General features: G+C 37.8%; 1 protein-coding gene across 2 annotated transcripts in view; it reads left to right on the top strand.

Moving 5' to 3' along the window:
• The first annotated feature begins 4,385 nt into the window (after window positions 1-4,385).
• LOC127456164 (DNA replication complex GINS protein PSF2-like) overlaps window positions 4,386-20,212 on the top strand; it is a 41,119-nt gene continuing 25,292 nt past the window's right edge. Inside the window, exon 1 of one of the 2 annotated variants that reach the window (XM_051724511.1) lies at window positions 4,386-4,837. In XM_051724511.1, coding sequence (XP_051580471.1) covers window positions 4,748-4,837 — 90 coding nt within the window. In that variant the 5' untranslated portion in view covers window positions 4,386-4,747. The remainder of the gene's footprint in view (window positions 4,838-20,212) is intronic. The other variant, XM_051724510.1, reaches the window with a different exon arrangement.

The following is a 20,212-nucleotide window of genomic DNA, read 5'->3' as shown; positions in this document are numbered from 1 at the left end:
ACACTGATCTAGCACGTTTATATGAAAAACAATTGAAATGAGGACAGAGCAACCTTTATGAGGAAGCATTAGGGAGGATGCACAGGTGGATTAATGCAGAAATCTTTTGTGTCTAAGCACCTGAAGCACGCACAAATTTTCCTCCCCCTTCACATCTGACACAATAGTTCTAATTCATGTTTCACCACTGTTTTAACAAACTGTAATTGTCACATACGTTGAGAGTGCATCTTGAATTATTAGGATTTATTCTTAATATATCAATAAATTACATTTGAACAACATAACGGCAAGCACTGAGTAAGGTAAAGCAGTTGCGCAAAGGTGACGCTCTGTAATGACGCTTTCACTTGGATTCCTCCGTCCTCATTTCCTTTCCTTGTATCTTTTTATCGTATCCTAAGAGGGAGCTGACAGGACGCAAAGGAAAAGATGCAAGTAAAAGTGACAGTTTTAGAAATGAGAGCCATAGACGAGAGAGTAACTGCACTGTTCCTTTGCCAGTTCTGTGCTATATTTGATTGATACTAATGTTGTTTTTTTTATTTCTATCAATAACTGACAGTAAAGAACATTAGAGATATTCAAACAGACATCATAAAGCAAGTTTGTGTGTTACTAATAGCCAAACATTGTGGCCATTTTACAACATGTTAAAGTCATGTTCTGTATTAACAAATTCTGTGGAGTATTTGAAGAGACAAATACAGATAGAAAATCTGTTTTGCGCCATACACTGCAACAGTGATGTACACAGACCTTAGCAGGGACAGGGGCGGAAGGATAAAAAAAGGGCACTGATTTATTTGTTTATTTTTTTTAATGAGTAGTACTTATAAATACTTAACTAATTTATTTGCTTTTAAAGTATTTAACCATTTTCTTGTATATATATATATATATATATATATATATATATATATATATATATATAGTTAATATTTTTTTCATTTTTCCTTTATCACAAATAATAGCCTAATCTGTTTTATTTCTCACAAAAAAGCACCATGGTAATACACTTGTTTATTTAAATCTTTTCAGACATGGTCTATGATAACCCCATGTTTATGACATGTGTCATGTGGTAGTTTTTAAAGTACCTTGGGAGTACCATGACAGTATCATGAAATATGAACACGATCAATCATTCAGTACCATGGCATTACTCTGGTAACGAAGGCGCGAATAGAAAGTGCGTGCGCGAGGCGATGGACTGTGTTCCCTGAATGCAACATGGTCCTTGAATAACGTATAACATGTCTTTCTGGTGCCCCCATAGGGAGTTGGTGCCTTACTGTGGTAGCCTAATGGTATTTTTCTGATTAGTCTAATGGCTTATTAGGTTCAACAAAACCAAACTGGCTTTGGCTGAACCTGACAACTCCTTCAGTTTATGGCAATATTCTATAAAAGACGGATTGAATTGATATCAATTAATCTTTTCTCGGAGGGCCCTTCCACAAGACTGTTAGCGAAGGGTACATGCATACAGTAATGCCTTGTTTCCTTCAGAATACACACTTCAAGGGCTCTGCAGTTCGTAGTGAGTATAGGGCATGAGGGAGGATCACTTGAGATTGGTATCCGCCCCGATTTGCTGTAGCGCGCACTCTTAAAGGCACCTCTGCTTCATTTTCTTTAATACACCCGCGATTTCCAAAGAAATCTCATAACACTTGCGCCCATGCTGCCCCCGTTCTGTGCACTGCATCAGTAAGGATACCGTACCCTGGTTTGGAAGTGCGATTAGAGTTTGTTGCCTGTCTCCCTTCAGAGAAACGCAATATACAGGTGCATCTCAATAAATTAGAATGTCATGGAAAAGTTCATTTATTTCATTAATTCAACTCAAATTGTGAAACTCGTGTATTAAATAAATTCAATGCACACAGACTGAAGTAGTTTAAGTCTTTGGTTCTTTTAACTGTGATGATTTTGGCTCACATTTAACAAAAACCCACCAATTCACTATCTCAAAAAATTAGAATACATCATAAGACCAATAAAAAAAAACATTTTTAGTGAATTGTTGGCCTTCTGGAAAGTATGTTCATTTACTGTATATGTACTCAATACTTGGTAGGGGCTCTTTTTGCTTTAATTACTGCCTCAATTCGGCATGGCATGGAGGTGATCAGTTTGTGGCACTGCTGAGGTGGTATGGAAGCCCAGATTTCTTTGACAGTGGCCTTCAGCTCATCTGCATTTTTTGGTCTCTTGTTTCTCATTTTCCTCTTGACAATACCCCATAGATTCTCTATGGGGTTCAGGTCTGGTGAGTTTGCTGGCCAGTCAAGCACACCAACACCATGGTCATTTAACCAACTTTTGGTGCTTTTGGCAGTGTGGGCAGATGCCAAATCCTGCTGGAAAATGAAATCAGCATCTTTAAAAAGCTGGTCAGCAGAAGGAATCATGAAGTGCTCCAAAATTTCTTGGTAAATGGGTGCAGTGACTTTGGTTTTCAAAAAACACAATGGACCAACACCAGCAGATGTCATTGCACTCCAAATCATCACAGACTGTGGAAACTTAACACTGGACTTCAAGCTACTTGGGCTATGAGTTTCTCCACCCTTCCTCCAGACTCTAGGACCTTGGTTTCCAAATGAAATACAAAACTTGCTCTCATCTGAAAAGAGGACTTTGGACCACTGGGCAATAGTCCAGTTCTTCTTCTCCTTAGCCCAGGTAAGAAGCCTCTGACGTTGTCTGTGGTTCAGGAGTGGCTTAACAAGAGGAATACGACAACTGTAGCCGAATTCCTTGACACGTCTGTGTGTGGTGGCTCTTGATGCCTTGACCCCAGCCTCAGTCCATTCCTTGTGAAGTTCACCCAAATTCTTGAATCGATTTTGCTTGACAATCCTCTTAAGGCTGCGGTTCTCTCGGTTGGTTGTGCATCTTTTTCTTCCACACTTTTTCCTTCCACTCAACTTTCTGTTAACATGCTTGGATATAGCCAGCTTCTTTGGCAATGAATGTTTGTGGCTTACTCTCCTTGTGAAGGGTGTCAATGATTGTCTTCTGGACAACTGTCAGATCAGCAGTCTTCCCCATGACTGTGTAGCCTAGTGAACCAAACTGAGAGACCATTTTGAAGGCTCAGGAAATCTTTGCAGGTATTTTGAGTTGATTAGCTGATTGGCATGTCACCATATTCTAATTTTTTGAGATAGTGAATTGGTGGGTTTTTGTTAAATGTGAGCCAAAATCATCACAATTAAAAGGACCAAAGAATTAAACTACTTCAGTCTGTGTGCATTGAATTTATTTAATACATGAGTTTCACAATTTGAGTTGAATTACTGAAATAAATGAACTTTTCCACGACATTCTAATTTATTGAGATGCACCTGTACACCTATACTTATGCAGCTCTTATCATGGACGCGCTCAGTCGAATAAAATTGTTCACCTAACACTGAAGTTTAACAAATCGTTCACATGGATGAAGAGTTTTTACAAGTCTAGGGTTCTGTATTTTCATATTTGAAAGGGTTTCAATATAAATTCAAAGATCAGTGTTGCAAAATGTAGTATATAAAGGCTTTTTTGAGTGACTCTAGCTTTGTGAATATATTATTTAATTTTTTGCTAAAATGATTTAGAAATTAAGGACATATTTCTCATTACAGTTTAAGGGTTTTCTAAACAAAGTAAAATATCACATGGTTCTACGCATATGGTTCGCCATGCGCACTTACTAGACTGTCTCATTCTAGCGCTGAATGCTGAGGAGTCTAGTCCACAGACAGAAGGACTGGTCTAGAAAGGACACAGCCTAACTAGGCTGCAGCCTTCCAGTTCAGGCGCATCTTCTATTAGCTGTACACGGGCGAGGAGACAAGAGGCCGTTCCTTTTGAATGGATGTTTATGGAGGAGATGCTTCAGTGTGCTGAATTAACTGCTTTTGTGAGGAAACATCTCATCAGTTAGTGAAATGACCGCCAGTCCGCCAATCTTCAACATGTTTTACACTAAAAAATCCAAACTATGTTTGGAATTTACTACAATAAAATTGCTGTTTTATAAGAGAGGTCAAGCACGATTTTGCGACAGTTGGCTGTCAGTTTATGCTCTCCCCGTTCATTTGTATGGTATCCGCAAACGGTGACTAACTGTCGCAACATGCTAGTTGACCGTTACGCTCTCTTCTATGCTAAAATTGCGGAGGTTGTCATATTGAAATAGAAGATCTCTACCGTAACGGTCAACTAGAGTGTTACGACAATTAGTCACAGTTTGCGGATACCATACAAATGAAAGGGGAGAGCCGTAAACTGACACCTACCTGTCGCAAAATAGTCCGCAATCAGCAATTTTATCGTAGTAAACGCCACACCTAGTTAATTCCAAAAGGATTGTTTAATGTAAAACATTTTTCAGATTGGCGGATAGGCGATCAATTCATTAAGTGATTAAATATTTCCTCGCAAAAGCAGTTTATTCAGCGTCGGGGAGCATCTCCTCCATAGACATCCATTCAAAAAGAACGTCCTCTTGTCTCTTCGCCAGTGTACCGCCCATAGAACGTCAATGGGACCTCCGTGTTTTGCTATTCTAGGATAACAAGACGGGCTCTAGTTACACTCTCTCCTGTGGCGGAGGTTGTTATCTCAGTACAGAAGTTCTCTGCCGTTTTTTTCGCTGAAACCTCTTCCTTTAGAGGGCAGGTTTGAAGCAGCACGTCCGTGACGTCATAAACACCCGACTGACTTTTCGCGGGAAAGTTATCACTTCAGAATGGATCCGGCGGAGGTCGAGTTTCTCGCGGAGAAAGAGATGGTGAAAATCATTCCAAACTTCAGTCTCGACAAAATCTATTTAATCGGGGTGAGTAAATATTAAAGCCGCAGTAAGATTGATGTACATGAAAGTTTTTGTGACTAGCGACACTCAAATTTTATAATAAATGACTGAATGTGTAAATTTAATGAGTCACTTTTTAACTGTTTTGGTCATTAATTAGTAATCGTTAAATTGTGGTAATTAAATGGTTTTAGAAATTAGAGTGATCACCTTTTTGTCATACGTATTTTTAATTTTAATTTTTTGAAGTACCCTGGTATTTTTGACATATAGCAAAGTACTGTGTTATGACGACTTAATGCCATCACTGTCAATTCAATTCAGTTAAAAATGGCTTTATTGGCATGACTGTGAATAATACTATATTGCCAAAGCAGAGATTGTATGTAAAATAAATAAATAAATAAAATAAAGATAAAACATTCATTAATAGTTTAAGGACAGTTAAACAACATAACATATTATAACATTCCCGAATGGTGGAAGATCACAGTGTTAACATAAAACTGAAGATCAATAACACGTCTACATACTGTATACACATACAGTATATTCACACACATACATGTACTGAGGATCACTGTGGTGAACATTAGGGTGGCGCACTGGGGTAAAACACATAAAACATATTCACCCACTGTCTCTCAGGCTGTGACATGTTAAAACGTATCTTGTGTTCCTCTCCAAGTATTATATACATTTTTTTCTTGTTCTGTCGTGGATGTAAAGTTGTTTATGCTGTTTATAAATTTATCCATATAAATGTCCCTTGTTTCTTTAAATTTTGGGCAGTGAAGGAGAAAGTGCACCTCTGTCTCGAACTCACCTGTTGTACAGTGAGCACACACTCTTTCTTCTCTGGGTAACCATGTTTTTCTGTGTCTGCCTCTTTCGATGGCTAGACTGTGTTCACTGAGTCTGTACTTGCTCAGGATCTGTCTCTGCTTTGTATCTCTGACAGTCAGGAGATACTCTTCCAATTCATAGTTTGATTTTAGAGTCAGGTAGAATTGTAATTTTCTTTGTGTTTTAGTTTCTTGATCCCAATGTTCCAGATAGGTGATTTTAGATTGTTTGATGATCTGATTTATTCTGATGTTTGGTTGAAAAGCAGTGCTGGTCTGAGGCTGGTTAGTGAGTCACAGTACTTTTTGTAAGAGAAACCTGAAAATAGGCCTATGTGAATAACTTTTTATTTTTTTTTATAGGATAAGCTTACTCACTGAGTCATGGAACAAAACATTTTTACCTGCTGTGTTAGTTTTTAAATGGGCAATATTTCAACTTTAATCAGAGTTTATCCCTAGAATTTTCTTAAAACAAATGTACTATTTCATTTTATTTTTATTTGATCAAAATTACACTGGTGGCCAAAAGTTTGGAATAATGTACAGGTTTTGCTCTTAGGGAAAGAAATGGTTACTTTTATTCACCAAAGTAGCATTCAACTGATCACAATGTATAGTCAGGACATTAATGACATGAAATATTACTATTACAATTTGAACTACTCTTACTACAAAGAGTTCTCATCAGAAAATCCTCCACGTGCAGCATTGAAGCTTTGCAGATCCTTGGCATTCTAGCTGTCAGTTTGTCCAGATACTCAGGTGACATTTCACCCCACACTTCCTGTAGCACTTGCCATAGATGTGGCTGTCTTGTCGGGCACTTCTCTCGCACCTTACAGTCTAGCTGATCCCACAAAAGCTCAATGGGGTTAAGATCCATAACACTCTTTTCCAATTATCTGTTGTCCAATGTCTGTGTTTCTTTGCCCACTCTAACCTTTTCTTTTTGTTTTTCTGTTTCAAAAGTGGCATTTTCTTTGCAATTCTTCCCATAAGGCCTGCATCCCAGAGTCTTCTCTTTACTGTTGTACATGAAACTGGTGTTGAGCGGGTAGAATTCAATGAAGCTGTCAGCTGAGGACATGTGAGGTGTCTATTTCTCAAATTAGAGACTCTGATGTACGTATCCTTTTGTTTAGTTGTACATCTAGCCTTCCAAATCTCTTTCTGTCCTTGTTAGAGCCAGTTGTCTTTTGTCTTTGAAGACTGTAGTGTATACCTTTGTATGAAATCTTCAGTTTTTTGGCAGTTTCAAGCATTGTATAGCCTTCATTCCTCAAAACAATGATTGACTGATGAGTTTCTTGAGAAAAATGTTTCTTTTTTGCCATTTTTGACCTAATATTGACCTTAAGACATGCCAGTCTATTGCATACTGTGGCAACTCAAAAACAAACACAAAGACAATGTTAAGCTTCATTTAACTAACCAAATAGCTTTCAACTGTGTTTGATATAATGGCAAGTGATTTTCTAGTACCAAATTAGCAATTTAGCATGATTACGCAAGGATAAGGTGTTGGAGTGATGGCTGCTGGAAATGGGGCCTGTCTAGATTTGATCAAAAATGACTTTTTTCAAATAGTGATGGTGCTGTTTTTTTACATCAGTAATGTCCTGACTATACTTTGTGATCAGTTGAATACCACTTTAGTGAATTAAAGTACCAATTTCCCTCTGAAACAGCAAAATCTGTACATTATTCCAAACTTTTGGCTGCCAGTGTATATAGTTGAAGTCAGAAGTTTACATGCACTTAGGTTAAAGTCATTAAAACATTTTTTAACCACACCACAGATTTAATATTAGCAAACTATAGTTTTGGCAAGTCGTTTAGGACATCTACTTTGTGCATGACACAAGTAATTTTTCCAACAATTGTTTACAGACAGATTGTTTCACTTTTAATTGACTATATCACAGTTCCAGTGGGTCAGAAGTTTACATACACTAAGTTAACTGTGCCTTTAAGCAGCTTGGAAAATTCCAGAAAATGATGTCAAGCCTTTAGACAAGTAGCCAATTAGCTTCTGATAGGAGGTGTACTGAATTAGAGGTGAACCTGTGGATGTATTTGAAGGCCTACCTTTAAACTTAGTGCCTCTTTGCTTGACATCATGGGAAAATCAAAAGTAATCAGCCAAGACCTCAGAAAAAAATTGTGGACCTCCACAAGTCTGGTTCATCCTTGGGAGCAATTTTCAAATGCCTGAAGGTACCACGTTCATCTGTACAAACAATAGTATGCAAGTATAAACACTATGGGACCACGCAGCCATCATACCACTCAGGAAGGAGACGCATTCTGTCTCATAGAGATGAACGTAGTTTGGTGCGAAAAGTGAAAATCAATCCAAGAACAACAGCAAAGGACCTTGTGAAGATGCTGGAGGAAACAGGTAGACAAGTATCTATATCCACAGTAAAACGAGTCCTATATCAACATAACCTGAAAGGCTGCTCAGCAAAGAAGAAGCCACTGCTCCAAAACCACCATTAAAAAGCCAGACTACAGTTTGCAAGTGCACATGGGGACAAAGATCTTACTTTTTGGAGAAATGTCATTTTGTCTAATGAAACAAAAATTGAACTGTTTGGCCATAATGACCATCGTTATGTTTAGGGGAAAAAGAGTGAGGCTTGCAAGTCGAAGAGCACCATCCCAACAATGAAGCATGGGGGTGGCAGCATCATGTTGTAGGGATGCTTTGCTGCAGAAGGGACTGGTGCACTTCACAAAAGAAGATGGCATCATGAAGAAGGAAAATTATGTGGATATATTGAAGCAACATCTCAAGACATCAGCCTGGAAGTTGAAGCTCGGTTGCAAATGGGTGTTCCAAATGGACAATGACCCCAAGCATACCTCCAAAGTTGTGGTAAAATGGCTTAAGGACAACAAAGTCAAGGTATTAGAGTGGCCATCACAAAGCCCTGACCTCAGTCCGATAGAAAATTTGTGTGCAGAACTGAAAAAGCGTGTGCGAGCAAGGAGGCCTACAAACCTGACCCTGTTACACCAGTTCTGTCTGGAGGAATGGGCCAAAATTCCAGCAACTTATTGTGAGAAGCTTGTGGAAGGCTACCCAAAACGTTTGACACAAGTTAAACAATTTAAAAGCAATGCTACCAAATACTAACAAAGTGTATGTACACTTCTGACCCACTGGGAATGTGATGAAAGAAATAAAAGCTGAAATAAATAATTCTCTCTACTATTATTCTGACATTTCACTTTTTTTTTTTTTGTTAAATATTTTTATTGATTCATATGTACATGACAAAGAAAAACCCAACACATATACAAGGAATCAACATTTTACATTCAAACCCCACTAATACAATCCCACCCTGACCCCCAACGAACACCCCTGTGGTCCCACATAACACAAACACACAACCCAAAATAAATAAATAATAATTAAAAAAAATAATAATAAACATACATAATTAAACGAAACGATAATCTCCACATCTCCTCCTCGAGAGTCCCCCCAAAAAACTAAAAATTGCCCCATTTTTTTAACAAATAAGTCCCTAAACCCCAGCCTTCTACTTACCACTTCCTCAAATGCAGGACATTTCACATTCTTAAAATAAAGTAGAGATCTTAACTGACCTAAGACAGAGAATGTTTTCTATGATTAAATGTCAGGAATTGTGAAAAACTGAGTTTAAATGTATTTGGCGACGGTGTATACAAACTTCTGACTTCAACTGTATATACTGTATATATTTATCAGAGTTTCTGCTAAGAAATTTCGGTGCCGGCCAATGTGTCCAAGAATGATAAAGTTTGCCGGAAAAAATCTGGTCATCTCATTTTGGTGTTTTAGCTGCTTTTTCTAAAAAATCGTCCGTCATGGAATTAGCATCTAATTAAAAAAAAAAATTCAACAATGGGGACAAAACAAAACAACTAAACTACAATTTGCCACATATCTTATTTATAAATAAATATTAAAATAACAAATCGTTAGGTTATGTCATATAATTTCTCACCTTGGCTAATTTCCTTGGCTCTTTATTTTTATGATTTTTTCCCTCTGATTTTTCATAGCACAAAAGCGTTTTGCTGCCGAAGTGAAATGTGTCCAGTCTCTCTCTACAATTTAAAATTCACATAAGCCTGGTGTCCTCCAGAAGACTGCAACGCAAGGCTGTTTTAATGTGATTCTGAAGTGAGAAACGTCTCACTGTGGGCATGCAAAATGGGAATAATGCAGGCTGCTTTTGCCAATGTGCTTGATAAAACCCGCTGTAGAGGATTAGGACTCAACAAGCTTCGAGAAAGTTTAAACCTCTGTGGCAGCAAAGCGCTGTTATCATTGGCATGGCGTCATACTGTACACTTGTGGCATCGACTAAATAGAGGTGGGAATCCTCAGACACCTCACGATTCGATTCCAAAAACGATTCCTGATACATCTACATTTTGTCTTGTTGATTATTCTGTTGTGCAAAGGCAAAGCACAGTAACTTTACATTTTGACCAAATTGGGTTTCTTAGACTGTAATTTGTCCTTTGGCTCAACTATTATCAGGTTTTAAGAAAAGTGCACTAACTACGAAATCCACACTAAATTCAAGTAACTGTTTTGTTTGTGGACTGTGTAGTTACAGCCTTTGTATGACAGTTTTTTCATCATAAAAAGTGATGAACACTGACTTTATTTTATTTTGTTAACAAAGTGGCACTTTACATTCATTATGAACAAGTTGTGAACAAAACATAGAAAATCCATAAAATTAAAATGGTCCTCTGTCAGAACTCTCTGTTTAGTAAAGTATCAAAATATTTCAGTTTCTTTCTTTAGAACCTTTTATCAAAGAAATCTCTTTAAAGCATAAAAAAAAAAAAAGGTTTGGTTCTCCATCAAAACACTCAATACAATTAAATTAAATACTTCAATTGATTATATTAAAATAATTTTTGTATGTTTAAAATGAAAATATTATTAATAATTTTTATTTAATAGTATTAGAAATAATCCCACCCTTTTCATCTTTATTTTAAATATAACTATAGGTTGCTGGTCCAGGATGGCTACATGCCGCTTTTGTTAGAGAGCAGATGTTTGTTTGCTTCTTCCTTCACCACAGGTGAAAGAAAAGCATCACAGATAAGGGGATTATTGTTTAAGAAATCTATCAAGCTTCTCATATAGTCATGTAGTGTGTGCCTGGCTTTATGCACGTGCTTCTACCATCTTGCTCTGTCACTACCATTCTGCCATCTCGCTCTGCACTGCCATGGTTTAAATTGAACTCAAAATCGATTCTGAATTTTTGAGAATCGATCCAGAATAATTGGAGATAGAATCACAATGCATCAGTGAATAGATTTTTTTCTCCCACCCCTACAACTAAAGGGGTTGCTGACGCATCATGCTAATATACACCGATCAGCCACAACATTAAAACCACCTGCCTATTATTGTGTAGTTTCACCAAAATGGCATTCAACTGATCACAATGTATAGTCAGGACATTAATAACGTGAAAATTGACTATTACAATATGACATTTTTTTCAGAACTTCTTAAACTACATCAAATAGTTCTCATCAAAAAAATCCTCCACATGCAGCAATGACAGCTTTGCAGATCCAACAATCATGCCATCAAATCACTCCGATCACATTTTTTCCCCATTCTGATGGTTGATGTGAACATTAACTGAAGCCCCTGACCCATTATCTGCATGATTTTATGCACTGCACTGCTGCCACACGATTGGCTGATTAGATAATCACATGGATGATTGTTGGTGCCAGATGGGCTGGTTTGAGTATTTCTGTAACTGCTGATCTCCTGGTATTTTCACACACAACAGTCTCTAGAATTTACTCAGAATGGTGCAAAAAACAAAAAAACATCCAGTGAGCGTCAGTTCTGCAGATGGAAACACCTTGTTGATGAGAGAGGTCAACAGAGAATGGTCAGACTCGTTCGAACTGACAAAGTCTACGGTAACTCAGATAACCACTCTGTACAATTGTGGTGAGAAGAATAGCATCTCAGAATGCTATTCTAAGATGTGGGTTGGTGCTGTTTTGGCGGCACAAGGGGGACCTACACAATATTAGGCAGGCGGTTTTAATGTTGCGGCTGATCTGTGTTTTTACCTGACATTGTGTACAACAATGTTGGAATTTGTCAGACATTAGGACAAAAAATGGTAATTAGTGGCAGAGGGCCACCGGCAGTTATGCATGAGACATAAATATATCAAATTACATAAAATACCTTACGAAAACTTTAAATAAATAACTTGAATAATGCCATTTAATAATGTAGAGCTTTAGATCCTTAGTAACTGTGTTGTGGATTTTTTATCATAGGGCTGTTTTAATTTTCAGTTTCATGACTTCTTGATTTTGCGCTACAGAGCAATAAGATACGCATTTAGTGCGTAACTCAAGACAAACACACACCACAACTAGGTGTAACGACTACACTTCCATTCGTCCCCGACTGAAGTTACAATCTCGAAATTCCTTCATAAACCCATGTACAGGATAGTGTATTAGTGATAACATATCAACAAACAACATGAAAGAAAGGGCTCTATCTAGAACTCAAACGCTGTTGTGCATTCGCTGCCCTCATTGATTCACAGATTTAAGTTATAATATTATATTAATGGTGTTGATATAGCTGATTAGGCTAATATATAGGCTATATATATATTATACACACACACACACACACACACACACACATATATATATATATGTATGTGTAAGACTTTTTTGAAAATAGGTGATTAAAAAGCGCTTCAGTTTATCGGGGCTCATTCACGGGGTAGTCCTCATAATTCTCTCTATACAAGTTCAGCTGTTCAAGCTACGTTGTGCGTTCGCTTCATTGCAGATGTAGGTTGTACGATTATATTTATCTGTTGTTTATGCTTGTTTATCTCCTATACAGTTGTGCTCAAAAGTTTGCATACCCTGGCAGAAATTGTAACATTTTGGCATTGATTTTGAAAATATGACTGATCATGCAAAAAAAAAAAAACTGTCTTTTATTTAAGGATAGTGATCATATGAAGCCATTTATTATCACATAGTTGTTTGACTCCTTTTTAAATCATAATGATAACAGAAATCACACAAATGGCCCTGATCAAAAGTTCACATACCCTTGAATGTTTGGCCTTGTTACAGACACACAAGGTGACACACACAGGTTTAAATGGCAATTAAAGGTTAATTTCCCACACCTGTGGCTTTTTAAATTGCAATTAGTGTCTGTGTATAAATAGTAAATGAGTTTGTTAGCTCTCATGTGGATGCACTGAGCAGGCTAGATACTGAGCCATGGGGAGCAGAAAAGAATTGTCAAAAGACCTGCGTAACAAGGTAATGGAACTTTATAAAGATGGAAAAGGAAATAAAAAGATATCCAAAGCCTTGAAAATGCCAGTCAGTACTGTTCAATCACTTATTAAGAAGTGGAAAATTCAGGGATCTCTTGATACCAAGCCAAGGTCAGGTAGACCAATAAAGATTTCAGCCACAACTGCCAGAAGAATTGTTCGGGATACAAAGAAAAACCCACAGGTAACCTCAGGAGAAATACAGGCTGCTCTGGAAAAAGACGGTGTGGTTGTTTCAAGGAGCACAATACGATGATACTTGAACCAAAATGAGCTGCATGGTCGAGTTGCCAGAAAGAAGCCTTTACTGCACCAATGCCACAAAAAAGCCCGGTTACGATATGCCCGACAACACCTTGACACGCCTCACAGCTTCTGGCACACTGTAATTTGGAGTGACGAGACCAAAATAGAGCTTTATGGTCACAACCATAAGCGCTATGCCTATAGTGAAAAGAATACCGTCCCCACTGTGAAGCATGGTGGTGGCTCACTGATGTTTTGGGGGTGTGTGAGCTCTAAAGGCACGGGAATCTTGTGAAAATTAATTGCAAGATGAATGCAGCATGTTTTCAGAAAATACTGGCAGACAATTTGCATTCTTCTGCACGAAAGCTGCACATGGGACGCTCTTGGAATTTCCAGCATGACAATGACCCTAAGCACAAGGCCAAGTTGACCCTCCAGTGGTTACAGCACAAAAAGGTGAAGGTTCTGGAGTGGCCATCACAGTCTCCTGACCTTAATATCATCGAGCCACTCTGGGGAGATCTCAAACGTGCAGTTCATGCAAGACGACCAAAGACTTTGCATGACCTTGAGGCATTTTGCCAAGATGAATGGGCAGCTATACCACCTGCAAGAATTTGGGGCCTCATAGACAACTATTACAAAAGACTGCACGCTGTCATTGATGCTAAAGGAGGCAATACACCGTATTAAGAACTAAGGGTATGCAGACTTTTGAACAGGGGTCATTTCATTTTTTTCTTTGTTGCCATGTTTTGTTTTATGATTGTGCCATTCTGTTATAACCTACAGTTGAATATGAATTCCATAAGAAATAAAAGAAATGTGTTTTGCCTGCTCACTCATGTTTTCTTTAAAAATGGTACATATATTACCAATTCTCCAAGGGTATGCAAACTTTTGAGCACAACTGTATATACAGTATATATATTATGCGTTTGAAAATAGGTGATTAAAATTTTTTTAAGTTTACTGGGGATCGGCGCTTTAATCTCGACATGCAGTTTAGATGAAAAAAGTCCTTACAATACTAAGACTGGATCATTTGAGTAAACAAGGTTTTATTCAGTAAGGTTTTTCTTCTAAAACATTGTCAGTGCATTTGTAATATCTTGCAGTGTTGTTTATTTGTCTTCATATTTTCGTCAACAATGTTTGAATTAAAATGATTAAAATTATCCTCCTTTTTGTTAACAGAATCAAATAACACCTCAAACATGTGCGTGTAATTTCAGTGTCGAGATTAACTGCATTCTGGATGTGTATTCAGTGCTGCTGGAAACATTACTTGCAAAAAATCAAAAACATCTGACAATTGAAAAGCTTCCAGCAAAAGTAGGACTGAAGTATTTAATTATTGTCCAACTGTTAAGTGATATTTAGTTGTGTTGAATATTGGAGTTTCACAATATTAACAGAATCTGACATCTGGAGTATTTTTAGTACTTGACGTGTACGTGTTAATGACATATAAGATCGGCGGTATAGTCCAATAACAGACAGAAATGTCAAACCAATGCAAACAGTTTTGTATTTATGTTATTTGGGGTATTTTGTGATATTTTACAAAGGGTTTAATTTTTATTTTGTGTTCTATGATGCATTACTGGCAATGCATTCAACAGGTATATAGATGGTAAGCGAAAAATTAGTTCTCATAGTTAACCTGTTGAATGCAGGAGAAATAGGCAGGAGTAAAGACCTGAGCAATTTTGACAAGGGCCAAAATTATGGCCAGACGACTGAGTCTCTGAAACTGCAAGGCTTGTGGGGTGCTCCTGGTCATCAGTGGTGAGTACCTATCAACAGTGGTCCGAGGAGGAACAAACCACATTCCGGCGACAGGGTGTTGGGCACTCAATCGATGCTCAAGGGCAGCAGAGGATATCCCGTCTGGTCTGAACTGACAGAAGGTCTACTGTGGCACAAGTCACAGAAAATTTTTATGATGGTTTCGGGAGAAATGTCACAACACGCAGTGCATCGCACCCTGCTGTGTATCGGGCTATGTAGCCGCAGACCGGTAAGAGTGCCCATGGTGACCCCTGTCCACCGTGAAAGTACCTACAAAAGGCACGCGAACCTTTGAACTGGACCATGGAGCAGTGGAAGAAGTTTGCCTAGTCCGATGAGTCCCATTTTCTGTTAGTGTTACGGCACTCAAAATGTTTTAATTTGGATGTTGATGTGTTGTCACAGTTGTCTCTTTACCTCGTCTGTGCTGTTGATGTCAGGGCTGTCTAGCAGTTTGAGTGGTTCAGATTCCTTCATATAGTGCTTTATGATTTTTATGGCCTCCGCCGGCTGCCTCGATATTGCGCAAAGCCTGACTGAATCATGCAAGTTTTGCTCTGCGATGACTGAGCTCTAGGACAATCTTATCTCTGGAGCATGCTGATGTGCGCTGCGGTGTTCTGTGCGAAAGCACACTTCATTCGCCCTGCACAGATGCGTGTGTCAGATGTGAGAAGCATATTTACTGCTTATAAAGTGCTGAACATGAGATGCATACAAGTACATTTTCTTAGGCTATGGCTACCCGCCAAAGTGGCAAAGAGCGATGGAGTTACCCACCACTGGCGATTTCTACACGCATTTGGCGGGTTGGCTGGTGTTAATGTCAAACCCTGGTTACAACCATGATACAGGTGCATCTCAATAAATTAGAATGTCGTGGAAAAGTTCATTTATTTCAGTAATTCAACTCAAATTGTGAAACTCGTGTATTAAATAAATTCAATGCACACAGACTGAAGTAGTTTAAGTCTTTGGTTCTTTTAATTGTGATGATTTTGGCTCACATTTAACAAAAACCCACCAATTCACTACCTCAAAAAATTAGAATACATCATAAGACCAATAAAAAAAAATATTTTTAGTGAATTGTTGGCCTTCAGGAAAGTATGTTCATTTACTGTATATGTACTCAATACTTGGTAGGGGCTCCTTTTGCTTTAATTACTGCCTCAATTCGGTGTGGCATGGAGGTGATCAGTTTGTGGCACTGCTGAGGTGGTATGGAAGCCCAGGTTTCTTTGACAGTGGCCTTCAGCTCATCTGCATATTTTAGTCTCTTGTTTCTCATTTTCCTCTTGACAATACCCCATAGATTCTCTATGGGGTTCAGGTCTGGTGAGTTTGCTGGCAAGTCAAGCACACCAACACCATGGTCATTTAACCAACTTTTGGTGCTTTTGGCAGTGTGGGCAGGTGCCAAATCCTGCTGGATAATGAAATCAACATCTTTAAAAAGCTGGTCAGCAGAAGGAAGCATGAAGTGCTCCAAAATTTCTTGGTAAACGGGTGCAGTGACTTTGGTTTTCAAAAAACACAATGGACCAACACCAGCAGATGACATTGCACCCCAAATCATCACAGACTGTGGAAACTTAACACTGGACCTCAAGCAACTTGGGCTATGAGCTTCTCCACCCTTCCTCCAGACTCTAGGACCTTGGTTTCCAAATGAAATACAAAACTTGCTCTCATCTGAAAAGGGGACTTTGGACCACTGGGCAACAGTCCAGTTCTTCTTCTCCTTAGCCCAGGTAAGACGCCTCTGACGTTGTCTGTGGTTCAGGAGTGGCTTAACAAGAGGAATACGACAACTGTAGCCAAATTCCTTGACATGTCTGTGTGTGGTGGCTCTTGATGCCTTGATCCCAGCCTCAGTCCATTCCTTGTGAAGTTCACCCAAATTCTTGAATCGATTTTGCTTGACAATCATAAGGCTGCGTTCTCTCGGTTGGTTGTGCATCTTTTTCTTCCACACTTTTTCCTTCCACTCAACTTTCTGTTAACATGCTTGGATATAGCCAGCTTCTTTGGCAATGCATGTTTATGGCTTACCCTCCTTGTGAAGGGTGTCAATGATTGTCTTCTGGACAACTGTCAGATCAGCAGTCTTCCCCATGATTGTGTAGCCTAGTGAACCAAACTGAGAGACCATTTTGAAGTCTCAGGAAACCTTTGCAAGTGTTTTGAGTTGATTAGCTGATTGGCATGTCACCATATTCTAATTTTTTGAGATAGTGAATTGGTGGGTTTTTGTTAAATGTGAGCCAGAATCATCACAATTAAAAGAACCAAAGACTTAAACTACTTCAGTCTGTGTGCATTGAATTTATTTAATACACGAGTTTCACAATTTGAGTTGAATTACTGAAATAAATGAACTTTTCCACGACATTCTAATTTATTGAGATGCACCTGTATGTAATCTTCATCATCCAAATTGTAAAGAAATTGTTTGGGATTTTTAGACCATTTTCTTGATTTTATAAGTATTTATAAAATAAGTCCTGTTTGTAGCTAGTAACACCAAAAAAAAAAAAAAAAATGCTGCATTTAATGCATGTGCGATATGCAAAATGTTATTTCTTTTGTTAACTACGTCAGATTACTGGCAATTCATTAGCTTATAGTCAGTTGGCAAACATCCTGTATTCTCAATTTATTAATTCATTCTGAAAAACACATATTTTGTGTAAGAATGAAAGAAGCAGGAGGTGGCACCTAATAAATTAATTCTTTGATATATAAACTTTGCACTCTAGCCTGTTTTTGTCCCATGTCTCAGGAATCGGTTAATTTTATGCTCTGTATGGCCAAATGTCTGTGGACACTCAGACTAATAAAAAGGTTTGGCTAGGCCCAATTCTAGTCAAGACAAATCTTCATCTTTGTGGCAACCATTTTGGGAGTGTCCTTTTCTGTTCCAGCATGACAATGCCACTTTGCAAGTGAGGTCAAGTCAAGTCATTTTTATTTGTATAGTGCTTCAAAGCAGCTTTACAGAAAATTATACTGTAACAGAAAATTAAGCTGTAATATATGTAATGTCTTAGTCATTAATGTGTGGTTTGATCAAAACATGATTGTAGATTATGTCTTAAATATATTTATAGATCTTGTATGAACTGTAAGATTAATGACAAAGTATTTTAAGTTAACTGAGGAAGTGCACACAGATGCATTGTCGTTTGTTATTTGGCTGATGAAGGCTTTAGTTGGCAGTCAATTTATTATCCATGTATTCCATTTTAAGTGAGTGTAGTCCATCCTTTGACCAAGATGATGAAGGCAGAGGTCAGTGAGGAGCATTCGCAGTCTAGCTGGAAGCTTGTGGCAGTTAATTTCCGGTGAAGTCTATCCTAAGTCCAAGGTTCAGGCAGTGGCCAGTGAATTATCCCATGTTTTACGGTTGGAGTTGGCAGCTGTTCATCCTCTGTGAAGTCCATCGTAGTAGACTGAAGTGCTGTCTGGCTGGCAAAGGCTGCAGTTAGTTGCCGTCACTCAGCGACACAGCAGTGGGAGTTGGACATCAGGCAGGACCGGAGCTGGAAAACCTCAGGATCTGTATCTCGAGGTTGAGACAGGGAAACAAATAGAATAATATTAGTGTAGATGCCATTCACTTTAATGCAGAGTTATAGAATATGAGAAGTGTTTCTGGTTGTGGCGGATCTGGCTAATACAGCATAACTATGAGTTGATGGATAAAGTAGGTGTATGCCTGGCTGAAGAGACGAGTCTTTAGTCAAGACTTAAACTAAGAGAGTGTATCTGAGTCCGAACAATGCTAGGAAACTATTCCACAGTTTAGGAGCCAAATAAGAAAAGGATCTACCTCCTTTTCTAGATTTTGATATTCTAGGAACCATTAACAGGGCAGAATTTTGCGATCGTAATGAACGTGATGGATTATATAGCATGGTAGAAGTTCACTTAAGTACTGCAGAGCTAGACCATTCAAAGCTTTGCACGTAGTTAACAGAATTGAAAAATTTATAAAAAAAATTAACAGGTAGCCAACGTAACAATGATAAAATGGAGCTAATATGATAATATTTCTTTGTTCTAGTCAGCACTCTGGCTGCTGCATTTTGAACCAATTGAAGTTTATTTATTGAACTTGCTGGACATCCTCCCAGTAATGCATTACAATAATCTAGTCCTGAGGTCATGAAGGCATGAATTTGTTTTTCAGCATCAGCAACAGAGAGCATGTGCCGTAACTTTGCAGTATTTCTGAGGTGGAAGATTCTGCTCTACAAACATTGGAAATTAGATTTTCAAAGGACAGATTGGTATCAAATATAACACCTAAGTTCTTCGCTGTAGAAGACAATGTAACAGTACATCCATTGAGAGTAGGGATGCACTGATCATGATTTTTCATGGCCGATGCCGATTGTTTTTTTGTGTTTGTTTTTTTTTTTAACAACCAAATGGGCCGATGGGCTGATTTTTTTTATTTTTTTTATTTTTTTTTTTTCTTTAAGCAACAGACAAGAAAGAATGAAAGAGTTCATCAAAAAGATGTTTATTTGCTCTTTTACAGGCCAAACTGACCTTAAATGAAAAAATATCTGTAGCTATGTGAAATTAGAGGCAACAACTGCATATTAAATACTAGTGGTGCACCGATCAGGAAATTTGAGGCCTCCTATTTTTTTTAACACTAAGATCGGCCGATACCAATACCGTTTTTTTCTTAAAGTGCCCTTTGCCACACTTTTGCAAGTTATATTGTGCAGTTATATGTTTATGCCCCACACAGTAAAATTACAGTAACACTTTACAAAAAGGTTCAATTTGTTAATATTATTTAACATTACTGTAGTTAACATGAACTTAATGTTAGTTACAACATATACAATAAAGTGATTTGATTTGATTTTGATTTGATGTTTAAAATCAAAAGTTGTATTAGTTAACATTAATGCACTATGAACTAACAATGAACAATTGTATTTTTATTAACTAACATTGATCAATACATGCTGTAAAAATATATTGTTCATTGTTTGTTCATGATACGTAATGCATTAACTAATTTTAAAGAAATGAAACCTTTTTATTAAGTTTTACCAAAATGACATTTAAAATTACATTAATTGTGAATTGCTAACATT

This window comes from Myxocyprinus asiaticus, chromosome 18 (genome assembly GCF_019703515.2).
Source record: "Myxocyprinus asiaticus isolate MX2 ecotype Aquarium Trade chromosome 18, UBuf_Myxa_2, whole genome shotgun sequence".
Classification (NCBI taxonomy): Eukaryota; Metazoa; Chordata; class Actinopteri; order Cypriniformes; family Catostomidae; genus Myxocyprinus; species Myxocyprinus asiaticus.
The sequence above is the reverse complement of the archived record's forward strand: the minus strand, read 5'-3'. Positions and strand labels throughout refer to the sequence as shown.